This window comes from Tursiops truncatus, chromosome 1 (assembly GCF_011762595.2).
Source record: "Tursiops truncatus isolate mTurTru1 chromosome 1, mTurTru1.mat.Y, whole genome shotgun sequence".
Classification (NCBI taxonomy): domain Eukaryota; kingdom Metazoa; phylum Chordata; class Mammalia; order Artiodactyla; family Delphinidae; genus Tursiops; species Tursiops truncatus.
The window spans coordinates 37,978,156-38,000,857 of NC_047034.1; the positions used below are offsets into that span (position 1 = coordinate 37,978,156).

Genomic DNA, 22,702 nt, shown 5'->3' on the forward strand with positions numbered 1-22,702 from the left:
CTGGCACAGGCAGTGGGGGCTTCTTGGAGCACAGGACCTGAAAGGAGGAAGACAGCGTAGAAGAGAAGAGCTTTTCGGGTAGGAGGAAGAGGGGGAGCAAAGGTGAGGCGGCAGCAATGAGAAGGAATTGTTTCTTGGGCTGTATGAAACCCATCTGTGGAACAAAGGATTCTTGTTGGAGAAGAATAGTATCTGAAGTTAGATGAGTAGGGAAGATCAGATGATAGAGGTCTCGGATCCAAGAATATTGATCAAGTAAATTTAACGTGCAGAATCCAAAAGTTTGTCACGTGGGCAATGAGAAATCATCCGGGCTTTGAAAAAGGCAATTAAGAATAAAAATTTAGGGCTTCCCTGGTGGCGCAGTGGTTGAGAGTCTGCCTGCCGATGCAGGGGACACGGGTTCGTACCCCGGTCCGGGAAGATTCCACATGCCACGGAGCGGCCGGGGCCGTGAGCCATGGCCGCTGAGCCTGTGCGTCCAGAGCCTGTGCTCTGCAATGGGAGAGGCCACAACAGTGAAAGGCCCGCATACCACAAAAAACAAAAGAATAAAAATTTAATTTTAGGGAGATTTATTTGGTGGTAGTGTTTGAGATGGATTAGAGACGAAAGGACTAAAGGCAAAAACAAAAAATACTGTCAAAAAAAAACAAAAACAAATAAGCCCTGAATGCTTCTTGAGTATCCACTGAAAGTCTGACTGCATGCAAACTTAATAAACATAGTCTATCCCCTGCCAGTCCAATGGGGAAGACATTCATTAATCCCATAGTTACCTATTAAGGACCTGCTATGTGCCAAGGATTATACTGGGTCCTGGGGACACAGTGAAGAATAGAACAAAACTCTGGCCCTCATAAAGGTTAGCTTCACGTGGGTGTGGAAGACAACACAAAAGCAAACCAATAATTACATCAATGTAAAGCCAGGTACGAAGTGCTAGGAAGGAAAATAAAGCAGGGCATTGGGCAGGGAATGGTGTGATAAACAGGTCAGGGAAGACCTCTAAAAGAAAATGTCACAATATTTCAAACCCAGAGAACAGGCAAAATGGAGATGCCACCGCTAGAAATAAGAGTATTGAGAAGGTGACTCAGTTTGGAAGAGTACAGAGAAAGTGGGGAGTCTTGTTTCAAGCGCGGCAGGCTTGTGTTAAAAACAGGATATCCACACAGAAATGTCAGGACACTAGAACTCTAATGCACAAGATCAGAGGAAGATAAATTAGGTTAGCCGTGTAGATTTTAAAATCATCCATTGATATTTCAGAGATAAGAACCTTCTCTCCAAAACTAATTTACATGAAATGAAAGTAACTCAAGGACTGAAAAAACTGGAGTATAAGATACACAAATAGTTTTATCATATCTCCTGTGATGATCCCCATGCTCTAGCCTCCTGGAACCTCAGGAATTGGGCAGTGACTTTGATAGGCAGCAAGCTAGTAACAAAATAATAATACTATAATTGAGGCTCATACACAACCAACCATCCAAAAGACGTCTGTCCCCTGTTCCTTCAAACCCCTAAGCACGGTTGTTGGGATAGCTCTACCCCTCTTCTGAACTGACTCCTTGGACCATACGTTGCCCCTTTGTGATTGCTTCTTCTGCTGATACTTCTGAATGTTTTAATGTTTGGGAGAAAGGGATTTGGCAAGCAAAATAAACAAATTTTAAACTGACCAATCCTGCTTTCCTAGAAATGTCAGGAATTAACGTTGGGATAGACTCAGGCTCCAGTTTGCCCGGAACAGTTCCAGTTTCGGCACTGTAAGTCCCGTATCTTGGAGAAACCCCTCAGCCCTAGGCAAACTGGGACGGTTGGTCACCCTACAACTGGTATGACCTTGACCGCTATACCCTATGTCTGACACGCATGATGCAACACAAGGCTTTACATCTCTAAAGAGACAACAGTGCAGTCAAATCACGTGCTTAGTTTCCCAAGCCCTCGCCAAACTGCTACCCTAGGAACTGGGTACTCTTTCCTACCCAGACAGAGGAGCTGTGTCAGAAATTTCTAGGCATGTGGTGACCCTGGATTCCTCAGCCTTCTATTCCCACCATCTCACACTCAGCTCCAGCTACCACCTAAACAAGGAACACCAAATCCACCAGTGACCCCAGTCCATGGCACTGGCCACCCTCTCCGCCCGGCCCTGGCCAGCAAGCTGGTAGGGCCTGGGGCGGTGGACAGAGTCGGATTATCAGAGAGGGACAGAGGAGAACCCATCTGAGATGGTGACGTGCTGTACCGCAGCAAATCACAAGAAAGGGGAACCCCATATACGTTACAGTCTGCTGACGTCGGGAGGCGTGCAGTTTGCGTCTTTGAGTTACAGAAATACTAGAAATGCTCACTGAACAGTCCATTTCAGAGTTTTGGGTCCAAAGCTCCAAAGGGCTGACTCACCGTCAGAGCAGAAATCACGTGAAAGCCCTGGTATTAAGGTGTACAGCATACGCTCATTCAGAAGCCGTAGTATTTGAAACTCATACAGATCTTGGGTAAGCTCACAGATCATTTCCGCCGGTTATTAGAGGCTTCTCCAAAATTATAAGGCAGGTTCAAAGAAAATGCCAAGACTGATATTCATCCCCCCTTGTTACAGAATTTTCCTGCCTCACGAGGTGAAAAGAATAAATAAGCAGGGGACACAAGCCTCCAGGAATCATCCCTCTTTGGCCCTTTGTCACCTTGACTGCTTGTGTACATATTAAAATGTAGAATTTCAAATAAGTTGTTTAGGTATTCTTGCCCAATCTGCACACACAAATCCTACTAACTGAACTACTAATAGCCAAGGTGAAGGGTAGACGTAACTGTTGCCTTTTTAAAATGAATTGTCTAGGAAATTGCCTCAGACCCCAAAGAAAGATTACTGTTAAAATTTCCAAGGACCCAATACGTGAGCCCTGCAACAGCCGTTCCTGGTCCCTCCCCGCAAGGCTCAGCCTGACCGACTTTGCTGTTGCAAGATTGCATCACTGACTTTTGCAATTTTCTGGCCAGTCCAATTTCCCCCTCCTCTCTTTGCCCTCTCCCTTTCTCTGCTTGAAGCGCTTTTAGCCCAAGGTCTCTCCTTTCCCCTACTTGCTAACTAACTCTTGTGTATGGATAACCAAAGCTAAACCAGAACACCCGCCGCAAAGGTGATGAAGTTTAATCCTAGTTGAAATCAACCCTACCCTCCTCATGCTTCCTAGAGTACTCTCTACTCTTCAGCTTCTTACCCAAGCTGCCTACTCTCACTCTTCTGTCCCTAAACTGTTTCTATGCTAAGTGGGGCTGGTACGGTGGCGTTGCCCCCCCAGATCCAGGGAAGTGGCATATAATTATTGAGGAAAGTAATGAAATATTTGCAGTTCAGACCAGCAGACAAACTTTTACCAACGGCCCCCCCTTCCATGTTCACCTCTCCCTAGCCCCCAACTTCACTTCTCAAGTGGGAGTGGGGACAATTTGGATTTAACGGCAGTTGCCTGATACACAAAAGTACAGATACAAACACCTACAGGCACAGAGACTGACATCACACACACACACACACACACACACACACACACACACACGCCCCATCTGTGCATAAAGGGCGCCCTCAATGAATAGTTATCTATCAAGTGACCTTAGCGATGCAAGCACCTATGAATAAAACCAGTCAGACCAGAAATAAACAGTATAAGCACAAAGTGCATTATGCAGAGCCTGGAGACCCGTTCTGATCATTACCCGGATCCCTCCCCCTTGCCTTCTACCTCGGATCCCTATACGTGTGGGAAGACGACAAACCTCCTGAATAAAAACTAATTTTTCAGTTTGGTAGAACCCCAGGTGTCCTTATAAGGGGTCCTTCCAGGCTGCCCCGGACGAGGAAAGCACCCACCCACACGATTAGGAAAGAGGTCAGGGGCTTCCCTGGTGGCGCAGTGGTTGAGAGTCCGCCTGCCGATGCAGGGGACACGGATTCGTGCCCCGGTCTGGGAAGATCCCACATGCCACAGAGCGGCTGGGCGCGTGAGCCATGGCCGCTGAGCCTGCGCGTCCGGAGCCTGTGCTCCGCAACGGGAGAGGCCACAACAGTGAGAGGCCAGCGTACCAAAAAAAAAAGAAAAAGAAAGAAAGAGGTCAGAAATGGACGTGGATACCTCCCTGGGCTCTGGGTCCTCACCCTTGTACATCCAGGCCCGCCCTCCCCCGCACCCCGGGCTCACACAGCCGGCGCGACGTGCACAACTCGTGGCTGACTCCCCCAGGGTCCTCGCCCCGCTCCTCCTCCACCCTCCTCTTCCCGCCCCCTCCACTCTCTGGCCGGTGCAGCACTGGCACCAGCCCAAAGAGCCCAGGAGGCGGGGCTCGGAGAAAAACATATAAGTGGCCCCGGGGCGCTGACCAGGTGTCAGTTGCGGAATCTCCATCCGGAAGACTCGCGGCTACCGAGGAAGGGGAGAAGGAGGCGGAGGAGGAGGAGGAGAACGCAGAGCCGCGGGACCCACGCACACCGTGACCGCCCACCCGGCTTGCGCTGCCTGCTGCTCGCTCGACGCCCCTAGGTGAGTCCGGCGGGGAAGAGCGCGGCGGGGCGCGGAGTCCCGGGTTGGCTCCCCTCTCTGCAGGCCTACCCCGAGAGAGCCGAGTGAGGGCTGCTCGGGAGGATGCATCCGTCTTTCGGTGGCTTAAAAGCCCCCTTTTCTGCTCCGCTTCTCCCGCAGATCACTCCCACCCCGAGAGCCCGGAGCCGAGATGGAAACTGTCCAGGAGCTGATTCCTCTGGCCAAGGAGCTGATGGCGCAGAAGCCCAGACGGAGTCTAGTGAGGCTGTACGTGCTGGGCGGCGTGCTGGCTCTCTTCGGCGCCGTGCTCGGCCTGATGGAGACCTTGTGCAGCCCCTTCACGGCCGCCGAGCGGGAGCGGGAGCGGGAGGCAGCGGTGGCCGAGCTGCAGGCCGCCCGGGAGCGAAAGGCCCTCCGGGCGCGGGCCCTGCTGGAGAAAAGCAAGCAGCTGGAGGCCGTCCAGGGCTGCCGGGCCACGACCAACCGGCTGCACGCCTCGTAGGAACCTTGGGGGCCGGCGGAGGGAGGGGGAGAGAGACACACAGGGAGAGGAGAGTGAGGCAGAGCGCGAGGGTCGGGCTCGAGTGGGCGTCTCGTGCTGTTTGGACTGACGAGAAGCTACTGATTTTAGAACTGAACTACCACGTGGATCCACCAAAAGGCGTTTGGGATTGAGTTTTGCTGCTGTGCAGCACTGCAGAAAGATGACATGTCCAAAACCTTCCAGCTATCTGACTGCATCCAGCATTTTGCACTAGGGTGAACGGAGGAGAAATGCTTTTTATATTATTATTGTTGTTATTGTTATTATTATTACAGTGACCACCATTTTGCATTTTGAAATAAAAAACGTTTTGTAATTATATCTCAGCATCTGATTCCTGAGGGGCACGGTTTTCTGGGGTGGGCAGCAGGGAGGGCGGGCATTTTGGCGGAGGGGGTCTTCTTAACGTGAGCCCAGTGGAGAGAGCAGTTTCCTGAAGGTCAGGCAACACTTGCTTCAGGGCTCTGGACTCATATTGATGTTACATGCTTATAAGTCTGTTAAGGCTTTGTTTTTGCTTTTTGTGAGGAGTGGCAAGAGAGAAACTTTTCTAAGTCCCACCAGACTCAGCATTTTAAGATCAGACGATAAATCAACTTCTGGGCTAGAGTAAGTGAATGAGCGATACTGATTAATTCCAGGGCGCAAAGCCTATTTGCCATCTCAGACCTGTGCACCAGAGGGTCTCGTGGTTGATACCTCTTTCTTCCTAACTGTATTTTAGTGGACGGGGGTGGGGACAGTGAGGGGGAAGGAGGGGTGGAGGGAGGGAGGAAACTAGCTAGCTGGTAGGAAAAGAGGGAAGGCAATCTCCCAAGAACATTTAATTGGATGTCTAGCTCTACCAAGCCCTTCTCCTCACAAACTGAATCACAGTAAGAAGTTCTAGGTTAGGAGGGGAAAAGACCGGTTGTCACAGTCCTGAGTCATCTTCCTCCAGGGACAGAACTTGCTCTGTGGTAATAGCTAGTCCAGTGGCTCTATGGGGCTCAGCATAGGGAATTTTAAACAATGGCTCTTAAAGAAGTAGTTAGGGGCATAGGCCTGATGCCACTCCCCTAGTGATTTTAATACGTCTCCTGCCCTAACCGGGTACAGACATTTCCCTCTCTCCATCCATGGCTATGCATTTTTGCCAAACATAGCAAGGCTCGTGCCATCGCCTCTGACCAGACTCGCTCTCCACCACCACCCTCTTCCCTCACACACGCCCTTCCATTTTATTTCTGCCAACTCAAATCCTACCCAGTGTTCCTGGCCCTGATCTAGTGCCATCTCTGTCTGATATCTATCCTTATCACTCCAGACAAGAGAGCCGTCGGAATGGGGTGAGATTAATCAAGGGAAAAGACACGTATTTAAAGGAAAAGAAGAATATCAGTGGAACCACTGATCTCGCAGTTTCCAAAATGGGAAACTCGACCCTATATTAAGGTGACATAACCTCACCTTAAATGACCAAAAAACTTCTCAGGAATCCACCCCATCTTATTCTTCAGTTGTCCTTCCCAAGTGCCTCTCCTATTATGTCTATTATTCTTCCACCTATGCAGCCACCCTCTGATCCAGCTGTCAGCATCTCAAACCGCCTCCTGCACTCTCTAGCACATTCACCCCAAAACATCCCTGCCAGACTGGGGACTGTGACCTTCTTTCATCCTGCTGCTCCTCCCTCAAAAATGTCAGCGCCTAAGACCCCTGTCCAGATTTTCCAGTGTCTCCATGATCTGCTTGCATCTCAGCCCTCCCACCTGATGTTCCGCATGAACCCAGGACCTTCCTAGTCCCTTCTGGTCTTTCGCACCTTTTTTCACATTACTCTTCCCACCTGAATGCCCGTCCATCCACAATCGCCACACCTTCTGAAGCCATAGACTTCAGATTCTCCAAGAGAGGGATAATTTCATATATTCTGCCTCTTGTCAAACTGTATATCAAATCATGTACTCCAATTTTTGGTTTAGAAGGTAATGCCTATATTTTTTGGTTTGCCTATATGTAAAACTACATATATTTTACATATTTGCCTAAATATATAGGAAATGCCTGTGTATTTTTAGTTTCGAAGGGTATGCCTCTTACCTATACATGTACAAACTACCCAACCCAATCAAATCCAAGCTATAGAAATCTTTTCTGTCCTCACTGATCTTTTCACTTCTCTGAATTCCTACAGGACATTCAGTCTGGGTCTCATACTGGATCACGCAGTAATGGACATTTTTGTCCCAGTTGTTTTATGGAGGTGATCAGATGTGAACTTGTACTACTTTCTAGTGAAAACAGATACTAGGTATCAACTGTGAGAACATTTAAAAGTTTCACACTTTCTTAGGAAAAGTTTGATTGTTGTGTAATCGTGGTAACCAGAACCAGTTTTAAACCCATTGGCTCAATCAATCACAACTCTCCTCAGGTAACACACTTTTACAAGCCAACCAATCAGTAACATTCCCTCACTTCTAAGGGTCATTTAACCATGAAGTGACTCAACCCCATAAATATATTTCAGAGTGCCAACTAATCAACAAATAAATATGCTTCTACAGATATCAGCCCACCTATGACCAGGAAAGTACACCAAACTCTGAACTTCCTGCTTTCCCAAAACCAAAAGATATACTTACCGGGTTCCTTGTGTTCAGACTCTATTTGTCCTTCAGATCTGCTGCCAGATAAGTCAGTCTCAACTATAGTCTGAATCTGATGAGTTTCACTGAGTTCTCACGGCTTCTAAAATTTCTAACCAAGTACGTCTTTGTATAAAATCATTAGATCTCAGTCTTTGTGTAAAGTAAATAGAAATTTTAGTTTACAGATGTACATTCTGGTAAATAATTATAGCTAGGCCTTTGTATATGGCCATTAGACATTTTGTCTGGGAGGTATACTATTGAGTAATTAGACATAGGTCTTGTATAAGTTCATTAGACTCTTTTATTGGAGGCATACCATTTGATAACTGCATTAGCCATTAAACTGCTAATCCCCTGCTGCTCACTTTGCTTTTGCTTTTGTTTATCTATATTGTAAAGTTTTATTTTATGTGTTTCTGTTTTGTACTGAAAAGCCTTATTTCTGATACACAGATAAAGAAGTGTTCCATATGGAATGGCCCAATAAGTCAACAATCCAATCCAAGCTGGTCCTAGGGGACAACAGTTGGAGCTCCATTAGATTGTGACCAATTCAGGAAAAGGTAAATGATCAAACTTGGCTTTGGGTCTCCTTAAAACTTTGTTGAGAGCCGCTCTCTATCTATCTCACCAAGGTGTAAAAGAAGGTCACTTTTAGTCTGTATTCTGAGGCCAAAGATTGTCAGGTCATTGATTACATGGCCCCTTCCTAACTTTTGCATAGAAAGGGAACCCAAGATACCATTCACAGGCACACATTCTTACTAAGTAGCCTTTCTTGTCTATCTTGGGTTCTTCTAATCTGCAAACTCCTCTTGGAAGAACTCCTGCTTCCTGTTGCACTATAATCCCAGTTCTTGCACTTACTTCGATAAAGTGCAAAAACTGAGTTTAGAATAACAATCGTCAACATGGGGGAACTTTTGACATATCAAAATCAATAAATTAATTCATTTGAGGAACCCCCAAATAAATTAATACATTTAAGAGGAACCCCAGAAATCTAAAGAGTCAGTAGTTAGCTTCTTTGATTGGTATGCTGAGGTCTAAAAAACAAAATTCTAATTCCAACATGGTCTCCCGCAAAGACTCTAGTACCTTCTGAGGTCCACCCTAATTTCATTTCTCTCTCTTCCACTTACCTTTCTCCGACCTTCTATATGAAACACCCTTTTTTTCAGAGTTTTCTTTAGAAAAGATGCAATTACATTGTAAATCTGCTAAACCAGAAGGCATCCCTAAAGAAGTGAAATTTAAACCCTGATCTGGAGCCATATTAAGAGTTAAAATTAAGCATCTTCCTAAATCTCAGGAAGCCAGGTAAAAAATTTTGACATAATTTAGGATTCTATTTGGTACTTATTCTTCTGGACTAGATCTTTACCAACTAGTTCAGTGAATTGTTAATCCTTCAGCTGGAGAAAAATATTTAAAAGCAACAGAGTTAGCAAGGAAAATTTTAAATAACTCAGCTGTATAAAATGAAAAAAAAAGTGTTTTAAGGGGGGCAAGAAAAAAAAACAGAAAACACAGTACAAAAGACAATTCTAGGGCTTCCCTGGTGGTGCAGTGGTTGAGAGTCCGCCTGCCGATGCAGGGGACACGGGTTCGTGCCCCGGTCCGGGAAGATCCCACATGCCGCGGAGCGGCTGGGCCCGTGAGCCATGGCCGCTGAGCCTGCGCGTCCGGAGCCTGTGCTCCGCAACGGGAGAGGCCACAACAGTGAGAGGCCCACGTACCCCAAAAAAAAAAAAAAAAAAAAGACAATTCTAGAAGCCTTTCTTTTAAAGATACAGTGGACAAAAATTCAAAATTATAAGTTAAAAATGAAAACAGACTTTGGGAAACTTTCAAAGAGCATTCTGGAGTAAACCCAGCAGTTGAAGTATTAACCCAGGACCTGGCAAGGAGCAGGTGTTCATTAAATATTTGTTGAATATAGAATAAGTAAATGGATGAAGAAAGTAAACTTTTTGATGACCTATTGTTATCCGTGCCTTTAGTCCAAAAGAATGGAAACCTCTGAATTGGGATGTGACCCTCCATCATTAGTTGGTGTGAATCAGGCTGGCATTACTGTCCCTACCTGTGGAGACCCTACCCCATGTGGATCCGTCTCCCCACTGCCGTCCACTCCACACTCCCGCTGATGTGATCACCGTAATGGTCTATAAGTCATCTCGATGATTCCTAAGCAGTTTATAACTAAGAAACGCGTAGACACGCAGCCTCACAGAGTACATTAGGTTGCTGGTCTCTCTGGGTGGGAAAGGAAAATCTGCCCAAACCCAGTTCTTGTTTTAATTATTTCCTTTGAGGCAAAGCCAGGAATCTGAGAGTGAGCGCTTGCTAAGGGTGGAACAGGGGTTCTGCCTGGTGTGCCTCTGGCATGTTCAGAGCTAGCAATAGTAATGGACAAGTCTCCAGGGCAACCAGGACCACTTCCAAGCATTCCCACCGTGGGCCGCGGCAGGGGCCCTCTATTCTTTGGGGAGCCCTGAACTGGGCTCATCTCCCAGTGCCTCCTGGCTGCAAGCTCAGTCCTAGCATGAGGGCTTTCTTCCTTGGCCCTTCCTTCACCTTCTTGTATCAGGTGGCAAACCAGCTGGTTCCAGTCCCGAATCAGATCTTCTGACTCCTCCCAGAAACCAACCACCTTCTGAGCAGGAAACCCTGCCCCTCCCCAAAGAGTGGGAAACCGCAGAGGAAGAGAGAGATGAAACAGAAGGGAAGGCAGAGGAGGAGGGAGAAAAGAAGCAAGAGAAAAAAGGAGATCAATAAAAAGAAGTCAAATCTGGTTGAAACCCCAAGGTAAGACTTTTTTAAATCACAATAATATGTAATAGCATCACCATTTGTGTCAGGGCCTAGTCCATCGTAGGTCCTCAAAAAACCGCTATTGAAATAATGCATCTATTTGGAATAAACCGGAGGGCTGGGCTGAAAGAGATTTCAATGTCAAATGCTGGTCAAAACAAGAAACAAAAAGAAATGCCCGATGAGCTTTGCATTCTTTTTTTTTTTTTATTTGGAGCTTTGCATTCTGTAGGAGGGAAGATGTGATAAAACACAGATGGAACCAGATGTCTGTTACTGGCACTGAGTACATTCTGATCATTTTGGGACAGAAAGTTAAGTTGAAACCAAAAATTGCAAAAATAGTTTCAAAAATGTCTGCATGTTCTTTTGAAATCATACAAAGATTGCAGGTCTTAAGCATTTTTATAAAGCGGCTTTAAAGTAATGACAGAGCACAAACACTATGCTGTATCTTGGGAACTGCTAAGAGTGCAGATATCTGCCTTTTGCATCCAATCATCAGCTAGTTTCATATTTTTAATATTGAGATCTAGAGCTTTGAAGAAGGCATGTTTTATCTCAAGGAGTCTTATTCAAAGGACCAAGGGAGGCCTGTAGTTGTCATTCAAAATTCTTCCTGTGCTGTTCATCTATTCCTTAATCCCAGCCCAGACTGCTGCTTAGGATACTGACATTCTGAGCCTTAGAAGGGTCTAATCAGATTTCAAAGCCCCTGGTTTCAGGTCCATTAGAGGAAACCTAACAGGAGCAAGAAATAGCATTCGCCACGCTCTACACCCCCATTTGCCCAAACGTTCCCTTGCCATCGATAGCTAGTACCATCCAGAAGGTTGCAGTTTACTGATCCAGTCACTTGGGGGAATTAGAATAGTTAAACTCACACTTTGGAAAATGCCTGTAGACCATGATGGTGTGCTTTCACAACACTTGGCTTTGAAGAGTCCTGCTCCCGCAACTTTTCCAACAGAGCTTACCAATTCAAAGGGACACACTTGAAGTGTTTATTTTTCTTTTAGTGCCAGTATTTTCCTTCGGGTTTTCTGTGAGTGCATCACAGACGGAAGCTGAAAGGAAGGCGGGAGAGGTAAGGAGAGATGGAAGAATCTCACTTCTGCTTGCTTGCCAAAATTTGGAAGGAATTGCCTTTCCCTCTTATGTATGATATGAAAATAAAATCCAAAAATCCTAGCTCTTTCTTGATGCTGATTTCAGTACAGCTAAAAAGCTCCATGCATCCAATTTCTGAGCTGGAACAAATCTTAAAGGTAATCTAATTCCCCTTGTTTGCCAGGTGAGGGAATTGAAGCCAAGACAGGGGCAGGGTCTTGCCCAAGGCCACATATATGTCAGTGGAGGAAGGGAGACTGGAACTCAATTATCTGGGTCCCACCCAGGCGCCTTGCAAGAAACTTTATACAAAAGAGCCCCAGATACCCAAGGACACATAAACACGGCAACTCCTGATTAAATAAAATAAAATATTCAGTTAAAGATGCTCAACTAATCCTTACTTGGCAGAAATGGAAAATGGGAAAAGATTTTCCTAATAGTTAAGCTTTTCTAGATCTGTTTTGTAACTGTTAGGAAACTGGAGAGTAGAAGGATTCAAGACAGATTTGTCATGAAAGAGCCAGAATATTTTACATTCCTACCATTGATCCAGCATTTTACATATCTTACCTCTTTATATAATCGCATAGTATCCTCCTTTTACAAGTAATATTTTTTTAATTTGCTCAAATTCACAGAGAGAATAAGATATTATTATTTCTGCATCTTTCATTAGTAGGCCCAGCATCATGCCATGGACTAACGTGAATATTTACAGTTCAGTGACTGTTGCATTCTTACTCAGGCCATTCCCCAACATGGACCCCTGCTCCAGCCACTTCAAACTACTTGAGGTCGCTCTGAGGTATCCAGCTATTTCTAGACTCCTTACCTAAACACAAATAGCTCCCTCTGCTTGGTATGGCCTTCCCCCAATTTCTTCATCTCCATAACTTGTACTTATTTCTTCAAAACTTAGCCCCAGGGTCACCTCCTCCCTGAAGGCTTTCCCACTGCCCTGGGATGACTTGGCTGCCCTACTCTGTACTCCGTTAGCACCCTATGCACGTTAGTATTACACTACTGTGAGCTTTGACTTACTTCCCTACCCTCCTTATAGTTAACTAGAATCTCCTTGAAGGAAAGCATCAGATATCGATCAGCTTTTACAATACATTCCTGGCACCAGGCACAGTTTTGGACATTTATTAGTGCTCCATAAACATTTGGGGGAAATGGATGAATGAGCAAATGAAAGATTTCCCCTCCTTTTCTTCCACGTAAATGATTTAATAAAAAGTCTCACTCCCACACTCTTGAATTTTGGGTATCTTGGGAGGAATAGAAAACGGCACTACTATAGGCTTCTTCTCCCTTCAAACCTGACAGCCTGCTCAAAAGCACTCTCTAGGGTTATACGTGCCAGTTGAACAAACATTCATTTCTGCTCCCTTACAAAATGCACTGATCACAGGACAGCAGAAGAATGTGCATGCTACAAATCACAAGGACAGAGGACCAGGATGGAGACAACAACAGATGAGAAATGTCAATACCCTTTCAGAAGATGGAAAGTGGATGGACGAGGGATAAGGGACTTAGCAAACTGGAGACTGCTGAAGCCCAACAGCCCATGGAGGCCAACAAGAAGCCACAGAGCCCAGGAGAGTCCCAGGGATCAGGCCACCAGAAACCTCAATTCAGAGGGAGAGATGGGAGCAAAAATAGGAAGAGATGCTCCAAATCCCCCTTCTTTCCCTCCAAGAAGAAGGAAAGTTTATTTTCTGGAGAAATCGGCCAAAGAGATGCCAGGCTCAGGGACATCAGGCACAGCAAAGGGTGGGCTTAGGCAGGGAGCTAGAAACAGAGGATTAGAGGAAGACGCCATCCTGAAAGATGAGACTCTTCAGCCCCTATCCTGACTCGGATCCCAGAACACGCACAGCCCTCTGCATTCTCCTTATTCCAGCCCACCCCAGGCAGAAGAATGAAGCATTCCTCCTTGTAGAAAGTATACAACTAAAGAAAAAATGATTACAGACACTGATATTTGGGGGTCCCTCAATGATACTGCCGACTTCCCTCTGGGTTATCCTGCAGTGCATTCCCATAGTTGACAAGCCCTGCCCTTACACACAAAGCTTCCAACAGCCAAGGAATTGACTCCAAAGATCACCAAGCATAAAATGAAAGCCCCTGACATTGCCGATGGAGACCCCAACGTAGGTAATCCAGGGAGCAGAAGAAATCATTAACAACAGCCCTGGCAACGTCAATATCCCCCCCAGAGATAAAGGAAGGCAGTGTATACATCAATGAAGATCAGGAAGTCAGTGTTTCTAAAAATAGTGGAGAACAGAAAGGAGCTTTTTAAAATAAAAATACAGCTAGAAATTTAAAAATTAAAAAGAAATACTGGAAGATAAAATTGACAAAATCTCCCAGAAAGTAGGACAGATAGGTTAAGAGATGAAAAATAGGACAAAAACAATAAGAAACTTACAGGATCCATTCAGGAGCTCTGACATCTTCTAATAAGAATTCCAGGGCTTCCCTGGTGGCGCAGTGGTTGAGAGTCCGCCTGCCGATGCAGGGGACACGGGTTCGTGCCCGGGTCTGGGAGGATCCCGCATGCCGCGGAGCGGCTGGGCCCGTGAGCCATGGACGCTGAGCCTGCGCGTCCGGAGCCTGTGCTCCGCAATGGGAGAGGCCACAGCAGTGAGAGGCCCGCGTACCGCAAAAAAAAAAAAAACAAAAAAACAAGGATCAGGAGTCCAGACAGAAATTGAACTTCTCAGTATCAATACTGGAAGCTAGAAACCGAAAGGCAATGCAGCAATGTCTTCCAATTCCAGGAGAAGATAATCTGCAATCTTGAAATCCTTACCCAGCCAAACAATGAATCAGGGAGAGGGTAAAGTAAGGACAAGCAGGCAGGGCTGACACACTGGGCTGTATGTGGCCAGGGTCTGATGGACTAAAGCCCCTGTAAAGATGTTCAATGTAAAATAGCACTCCTGCATCCAAGGTCTCAAAAAAAGTTCCCTACCATCATGAAGAAATAAACCAAGAAAAAGTCAGGGTTGCCAGGTGGATGGCAAAGGGAGGTCCCATCTACCAGCCTATCAGGCTCCTAGTCCAGATTGGAACAGGAAGAATGGGGCTCCCAAATGGATGTCTCCAAGGGAAAAAATAGAGAGCTTATCCGATTAATTTGACCACTTTATTTGAGTTGTATTGCCCTTACTGGAGGATTTGGAGAACATGCCAACTGAGTAAGCAAACAAACAAAAATGAGGTGATTATTGACTCCCGGGTCGGGGGTGGGGAATAGAAGAAAAGAAATGCAATCATAGTACATTATATTGCTGAGCTGCAAAAAATCCGTCATAATAATATGAACACTGACTATTGATTTAATTAAAATTGTAATTTAATAGTGTTAGGAATCTAGAAGGAAGGGAATGAGTATCTGTGTGTGCTGTTAAAAAAAAAAAGGAAAAGTCCTAATATTCCGTAGTGGAAAATCAGTACACAATCCCTAAAACTGCAAAATCAAGAAATAGCAGTAAATGTTTTTAAATATGCAGTTAATTCCCAGAGGAAAGAAAGAAGATTTTAAAACGTGGTTGCCTCTGAATGGGACTAGGGCATGGGGAAGGGAGAAACAAGGATTGCTGTTATCATCATAAGCTTTTTGATATCATGTGACTTTGTAACGCCTCTCATGTATTATATTAATAAATACAAAAAAGAAAGAAAGAAAGAAAGGAAGGAAGGAAGGAAGGAAGAAAGAAAAAGGAAGGAAGGAAGGAAGGAGAGAAAGAAAGAAAGGAAAGAAAGAAAAAGAAAGGAGGGAGGGAAGAAGAAAGAAAGAAAAGAAGAAAGAGAGGAAATGGCTCAGTTATAACAACATTCATGGATTACATTCTACTTACCACTCAACATGTTGATGGCTGGAGCCATTAAATTCAGTCTCAAACAAGCTATATTTAAAGTATTTACCTAATTACCCAGAAGAGTTTCCCAGTCTGTCTACCTAAAGGTTACTTCAGAATCACCTGGGGAGCTGTGCAAAAAGACAGATTGCTGGGTCCCACCCTGGATGGTTCTGATTCAACAGGCCTTGGTGGGGCTTAAGGATCTGCCCTTAGTTCCCCCAGATTATTCAATTGCACAGCAAATTTTAGGAATCACTGGACTAAAGCAGAAATTGTGAGTGCGTGTAGGGAGGAGTGAGGGAGGGGGGATTATGTGATTTGTGTGTGTGTAACTGTTTCTGTGTATATGTCGGTGTATTGCGAGTCTGTCTTCCTCCCTCCTTCCCTCTTTCATCTTCTTTTATCTTAACGCATAAACCCCTGTGGACTGCTGAAAACAATACCAGAAACAAAGACCCCATCCCCAAGATTTTAAACCCCAGCAGTCTGTGCTTTCTCTCTCAGCCCTGGGGCTCCCTCTTCTGGCAGAAACCTGTTAAAACTCGTAGCATCCTAAACCTAGAAATTCTCCCTCCGTTCCTGTAAGGCCATTTTCCTGGGTGATTTCCAAGCCCTCAAACTTCGTGAACCTCCCATCAGACAGAAAAGGAAAAATTCAACCACCCTGGGAAAGACTTTCCTGCCTTACAGGTGTGAATGCACGAAGATCAGGAACGGCGCGGGATGAGGCAGGTATGAGAATAGAAGTTACCTACTGTGGCCAAATCCGAGGAAAAGGAGACCTTAAGGAGTTCAACTCCCCGCCTGCTTCCTCGCCCTCCTCCAAGAGAGATGGACACATGGGGAAGCCTTAGCCATCTGCCTCTCAAAAATCGAAGGAAGGACACACGCTAGGCTAAAAAGCTCACGGAATTTAGAAGCAGACCGCAGGAGTTCAACAGCCACCCTCACCTTCCTTCCTTGAGTCTCCTTTTCTGGAGCCACGTGCCAGATCGTCGGACCCTGTAAATCCAGCGATTCCGTCTATGGACGCTGTTGGATCTTTCCCATACGCTGAAAATCTGCTCAGCCCAGCACAGTGTCTGGCACAGAGAAAATGCTCCGAAACATTTGAATGAAACCTTAACTCACCGCTATCCTAAAAATCAGAACCCTCCTTCAGATCTGCGTGCCTCCCAAGCTCCTCGAATGTCCCCCTTCTCCACACTCACACGAAACATGTCCTTTCCTTCTATACATCACTCCTCAACCCTTAGCATCCTGGCTTTAGTGCCTTCACGACTCTGACAGGTCTCCAGCGATTCCCATTCCCAGACCCGATGTATTTTGGTCGCTTCTCATCCTCCTTGACCTCTCAGAAGCTGTGACCTCTCGCATCTCGTAGAGACCACCCTCCGTCCATCCCCACCCCTCCCCCAGGTTACCTGTTGCCTCAGGTCCTCCCGCTGCCTGTTCCTCCTTTGCTCCGCTCCACCAGTTCTCGTCTTCTGTGATATCCCACTGCGCCCTTCACCCTCTCCCTGGGGGTGTCATCTGTCTGCTTTTAACTTTAACTTATATGATTTCATTCTCCCAAATCAATATCTCTAGCCTAGAGATTTCTCCTGACCTTCAAATACCTAGCAGACGTATTTATTTGAATGCATAAGAGTCTGTTTCCATTAAGCACTCAGAAAATGCTTTCTAGCACTTGCACCATGTGCAAGCACCGTGCTAAGCACGGGAGATACACTGGTGAGACAGATCAAGCCTCTGCCCTCTCAGACCTGTGTGTAATGGGAAAAACAGACAAATGAGCAACTGTGAGGACAAAGGGATGGGAGCTATGATAAGAGAAATACCCAGTGTTTGGTGATACGTTACATGTCCAAGGGAGGGCAGGGAGGGTGACTTCAATGGGTAGAACCTGAAGGATAAGAAGGAATGGGGGTAGAGTGGTGAGAGGTTCCTGGGAAAGTATTTCAAAGCTTACAAAGAGCTTGTTAAAGCTAAAATAACGTGTTTGGACTGTATTCTAAGAACAATAAGGAGTCATTGAAGAAGAACTGGGTGCACTGAAGCCCACAGGGCACTTCCACAGTGTTGGCAACAGTCAGGTCTTAAGGTGGTTGGTAGGCCAGCAAGCCTTTTGCCTTATTATCATGCCCCCTAAATTGTTCATGTCTTCACCTCTTGTTTTGTGCATATCAAATGTTTCACAAACTTTTTAAAAAATAAATCAATGGATTGGCGAAGGTGGGATAGGCAGAGAGAAGAGTGAGGATAGTCACAGCGAGGGTGAGGATGGAATGACATGGGTCTAGAGATATCCAGGAGGTAGAATTGCCTGGGCTTGGTAAGTAATGGGATGTGGGGAGATGGGGAAGCAGGAGTAAGGAAGGACTTCCAAGGTTCTGGAGCATTAACTGGATGGATGCTAAAGCCCTTGATTGAAATAAATCACAAAGTCATTGGAGAACAGTTTAGCAGTTTCTTTAAAAGTTAAATATAGATTTACCTCACAACCCAGCAAGACCACATAAAGACTTTCACACCAATGTTCATACAAGCACTATTTGTAATAGCCAAAGAGTGGGAAATTCTAAATGTCTGTGAATTAGTGAATGGATAAACAAAACGTAGTATATCCGTACAGCGGACTAGGATTTGGCCATAAAAAGGAACAAAGTACTGATACATGCTACAATGTGGATGAACCTCAAAAACAGGATAAGTCAAAGAAATCAGGCTCAGAAGATCACATGTTATGTGATTCCACTAAAATGAGAGACAGAAACTTAGATTATTGGTTGCCCAAGCCTGGGGATGGGGACTTGTCAATGGGTAAAGATGAACCTCTGGGGGGTGACGGAAATGTAAAATTGGATGGTGGTGATGGTTTCCCAACGTCGCAAATTTATTAAAAACCATTGAACTGTACACTTACCACGAGATACTTTTCTGGTATAAAAACAGTACTGGGCTTCCCTGGTGGCGCAGTGGTTGAGAGTCCGCCTGCCGATGCGGGGGACACGGGTTCGTGCCCTGGTCCGGGAAGATCCCACGTGCCGCGGAGCGGCTGGGCCCGTGAGCTATGGCCGCTGGGCCTGCGCGTCTGGAGCCTGTGCTCCGCAACGGGAGAGGCCACAGCAGTGAGAGGCCCGCGTACCGCAAAAAAAATAAAAAAATAAAAAAACCAACAAGAAAAACGGTACTTCACAAAAGCTGTTAAAAAAGTAATCAGGGCAGTTTCAGCATGTTGAGTTTGAGGTGTTTAGAAGGCATTAAGAGGGAGAGGTGGAGTAAACAGGTGGTTATGCTGCCTGAAATTTAGGATATAATGCGGCACAGGAAATAGAGATTTTTTAATACTCATCAACTGAAAGATAGCAATTGGAACCATGAGAATGAGAGAAATCGCCCAAAGATAGAAAGGAGGAAAGAGTGAGGACAGAATCTAAAGAACACCAAGGGGAAGTAGTCTGAGGAGTAAGAAGAAAGCCCAGAGGCTATATATGGACAGAATCCAAGGGAAGAAGATGCTTGGGAGCAGGGGAGAGAGGCAAGAGCAGAAAGGGCTCCTGAGACATCAGATAAGTAAACAGAACCAAAAAGCGGAAGACGTGGTAGGAAAATCTACCTGCGTGTGGGTTGGGGAGCCCAGGAACATCGCTCAGCAGAGCTCCAGAGCTGTAAGCCAGAGGACGAGGCCAGGCCCAGCGTGGCCCTGGGAGAGCGAAGTGTTGATGGAGGGAGGGGGGCTGGATTGATGAGCCCGAGGTGGGCAGGGGATCCTGAATTTTCAGCATAAGGCTGTGAGGGCTGCAAAAGGCCAGTGAACAGGCAGAGTGCTGGGAAGGGAGTAGGGTGCCGAGGCTTCACGTCTGGCCGTAAACGCCAGAACAACAGATTCCAGCAGTAAATGTGTATGGCCCTCAAGGATGCGGTTCTGCTTACTTCTCCCGGCTGATTTCGCCCCACGTAACCCCACCCCTTGAAATTCAGTGATCCTGCCACGTGGAATTGTTTGCAGTTTCCCAAACACTCCATTCTCTTCCTCACCTCCTTCTATTTTCTCACACAGCTTCCTCTGCATGGAATGTGCTACGGACCAACCCTCCTCTCTCTCCCACACACTCTGGAACCCTAGCAATGCTCCCTCCTACCCTTCCTCACTTGCCTGGAGTATTCCTGCTCCTGCTTCAATACGGATCAGGGTTGACCTCTCCTCTGAAGCCTGCCCTACTTGCCCATCCCCCACTTTGAGAGAGCCATTTCCTTCTTTACTCCCCACCGTAGACTTCCATCACAGCACTGACAATACTTTACACGTTTCATTTATTGCCATGTCTAGTGCCTTCTAGGACTTGGAAGGCTTTTGTTCTTTCGTAGGTCATAGGATCTGATCGGTCGTACAACCTAAATAAATGAAGTCACTCAGCCAACATGCGGCATGTACCCTTTTCCTCCTTTGCTACTTATAGCCCTTTGGGAGCTGCCTGTGGCCGGGCAGCTGGATTCCACTGTGGGGAAGGTACACAAGGTGTTCTCACCTCTGCTATCACTAGCCATGGTCAAGGATGCTTTGTCCACACCTAAGGTACAGTTTCTCCCAGCGTTCCCAAAGTTCTGTGCCAATTCCAGGATTGCCAGAGAAAACTCAGGGCACCCAGTTAAATCTGAATTGCAGGTAAACAATGAATAATGTTTTAGTATTCGTATAATCCCGTGCAATAGTTGAGATTATATAAATCCTCAAAAAGCATTTGTGGTTTATCTGCAATTCAAATTTAACTGGGTGTCCTGTCTTTCTATTTGCTGAATGTGGCAACCCTACTTCGCCCCTAAGGGAAGTGGCCTCCCTCTAATGCTGTAGTCACTGGCACCCTAAGAATCCCACCTGGCGGAGGCTGCTATGCCAACCTGATGTGCTTCCTGAAAGCTGGGCTGAACAACCAAGAAAAAGCACCGGGTGGCCGAAGCCATGCGGTAGCTTTGCCGGAGTCAGTCCTCTCCTCCCCGCTGTGTGGGCCTCTCCCATGGAGCCCTGGTGCTGCCCCTGTTTCACCAAACTTTCTGGGGAGTAACTTTACAGTTACTGTGCATGGCTACTCGGAGCTCCAGGGTAAGTTCACGTGCCATAGACCAGAGGAAAGTCTTGAAAAACTGCATGCAAGTACATATTTAGAATTGTCTCTGCCCTACCCACACTGAGGGGGCAGGGATCAGGCCAAACTCTGGGCCTCATTAGGGTACTTGCTCTTTCCCAGGAGGCTCTCGGCTCTCCCAGGCAAACACATTCCAGGTAGTCTGCCTCATCAGTCCCCCTGCCATGGACTACATGTGACTGGTAGGGACAGGATGGCAGACACAGGGCAGGTTATCCCATCATTTTCCTGCATCTGAGCTTCCATTAGTTGGAAAAAATGAGTAAATCTGTGCATTAGGAGTAGGGTCCTACAAAAGGGTTGACAAATAGAACTTCCCCTCTTGTTAGGTATACAGGGGAGGGAGAAGAAGGGGACGGGGTAGGGGAGGAAGGGAATCAATGTTATTAGACAAAATGACGTAAAATGATAGTTGTGTCGACAAAAAATGAATCAGTGGATCTAAGAAAGAAAAGGAAATTTTTATTTGAGTCAGATTTGAGGGTTACAACCCAGGAAAATCATCTCAGAAAGTTCTGAGAATTGTTCTGCCCGTTAGAAGTCAAGCCACAGTTATATAAGTTTTCTGAGACAGAGGGCTGTACTATTGACGTATAATGACGGATTATTGACAATTTACGTAATCCACATCTAAGCACCATGAAGGACTGTTATCTTTAAGGAATTGTCTTATTGGTGCTAGGAGAACATCGCTCTTACGGTTGAGCAGGTATTTCTGTCGATGGGGAAGGTTTGGGCCATGCATAATACAGACATACAATGCACAGTGGGAGGAGAAAGGAGGCCAAAGGGCAGCGAAGATTTTTTGTTTAAATTTTTCTTGTCTTGCCATAAAATGAATTTAATGAATTTCATTTTACAGCTGTTTCCATGGCTAGAAACAGATTTTGGCAGCCATGGCACAGACTGAGGAGTCCTTAAAACCATCGGACCAGAGGAACTGGATTGGGGTGGGGAACAGGGTGGGAGGATGGAGGAAAGGGGAGAATTTTATGCGTTCTAACATTATGCTAAGATCCTCTCCTGTCTCAACCTGTTGGTGCTACTTTCCCAGAGAAGGCAGAACCTCGGAACAGAGAGGGTTCACCCACCTTTTACTCCAAGGTCTGCCCACTGTTCCACTGGCAGGATTAGTTTTCACAAGGAAGAGACCACTTTCTTAACAAAACTACCAAACAGCCCCCAGAAAGCCCTCCAGATGCTGCTGCTTCAGAAATGACAGGTGCTCCTTGCATGATCTACATTTTATGCCAAATGCACAGGAATTCCCCTGTGGCCTCCCCCCCTCACGTGTTTGCCACTTCCTGTGAGTCCTCCCAGATCTGGCCCATCCCTCCGAGGCCCTTTCCCATTCAACAGCACTGCACATCTTCTCACCATCTCGCTTTTCTTGACCCCATTTATTTAGGTGGGGCTGATCAAGTCGGAGAGAATTCCTGGCTGGGCTCAGCCATGTACCTCCAGCTGAGAGTGACCCATGCTACGTGGGTTTTTGAAAATGACCAGGTCATGTTGAGGGCATTTCACTGAAACCCTGCTCTAAAATGTAGGTGGTCAATGCCTTACAAAGGAGGAGCAGCGTGAAGGAATGAACAGCTCAGTTCGTTGCTATGGCAGTGAAAGAAACTTTACTTGATTGGTGAAAATTTGTCCAAACAAACGCTAGGTGAAGTGTTCATATTTCCTTTGTCTTTTTTTCTTTCTTTTTTTTTTTTTTTTTTTCAATTTGTTGAGCACCGCCAGAAGAGGATTAGGGGGGCGGGGGTTGATCAGCTCTGGCCAGAATGCTAAATCTCAGTGACTTCCCTGGATTAAATCAGGCTCCGGAAAGACAGCCATTTTCTCATCGCTGCAGTGCCTCGGAAACACTAAAACAGCAAAAGTTCACTGAATGCCTATTTTGGAGCAAAGCTAGAAGGAGATGGAGAGAGGTAAAGATGAAAAAGACATAGTCCATGTCCGAGTTGACAAGCTAATGAGAGAGCCAGGCATGTAACTCTAGACATAC

The 22,702-nt window shown here is 46.0% G+C and overlaps 2 protein-coding genes across 2 annotated transcripts in view; both read left to right on the plus strand.

Moving 5' to 3' along the window:
- Positions 1–4,392: 4,392 nt before the first annotated feature.
- On the plus strand, positions 4,393–5,421 carry G0S2 (G0/G1 switch 2). Its single transcript, XM_033847688.2, has 2 exons — positions 4,393–4,556; positions 4,716–5,421. Exon 2 carries the CDS (start codon positions 4,747–4,749, stop codon positions 5,056–5,058), a length of 312 nt encoding a protein of 103 aa, XP_033703579.1. The 5' UTR covers positions 4,393–4,556; positions 4,716–4,746; the 3' UTR covers positions 5,059–5,421.
- A 5,005-nt stretch (positions 5,422–10,426) lies between these two features.
- HSD11B1 (hydroxysteroid 11-beta dehydrogenase 1) overlaps positions 10,427–22,702 on the plus strand; it is a 44,837-nt gene continuing 32,561 nt past the window's right edge. Inside the window, exons 1-2 of the mRNA XM_004325346.4 lie at positions 10,427–10,547; positions 11,573–11,640. The gene's annotated coding sequence lies outside the window, so the exon portion shown is untranslated. The remainder of the gene's footprint in view (positions 10,548–11,572; positions 11,641–22,702) is intronic.

What these genes read in the sequence shown, in the direction of transcription:
- G0S2 (XM_033847688.2), top strand. Translation starts at nt 4,747, where the DNA reads ATGGAAACTGTCCAGGAGCTGATTCCTCTGGCCAAGGAGCTGATGGCG.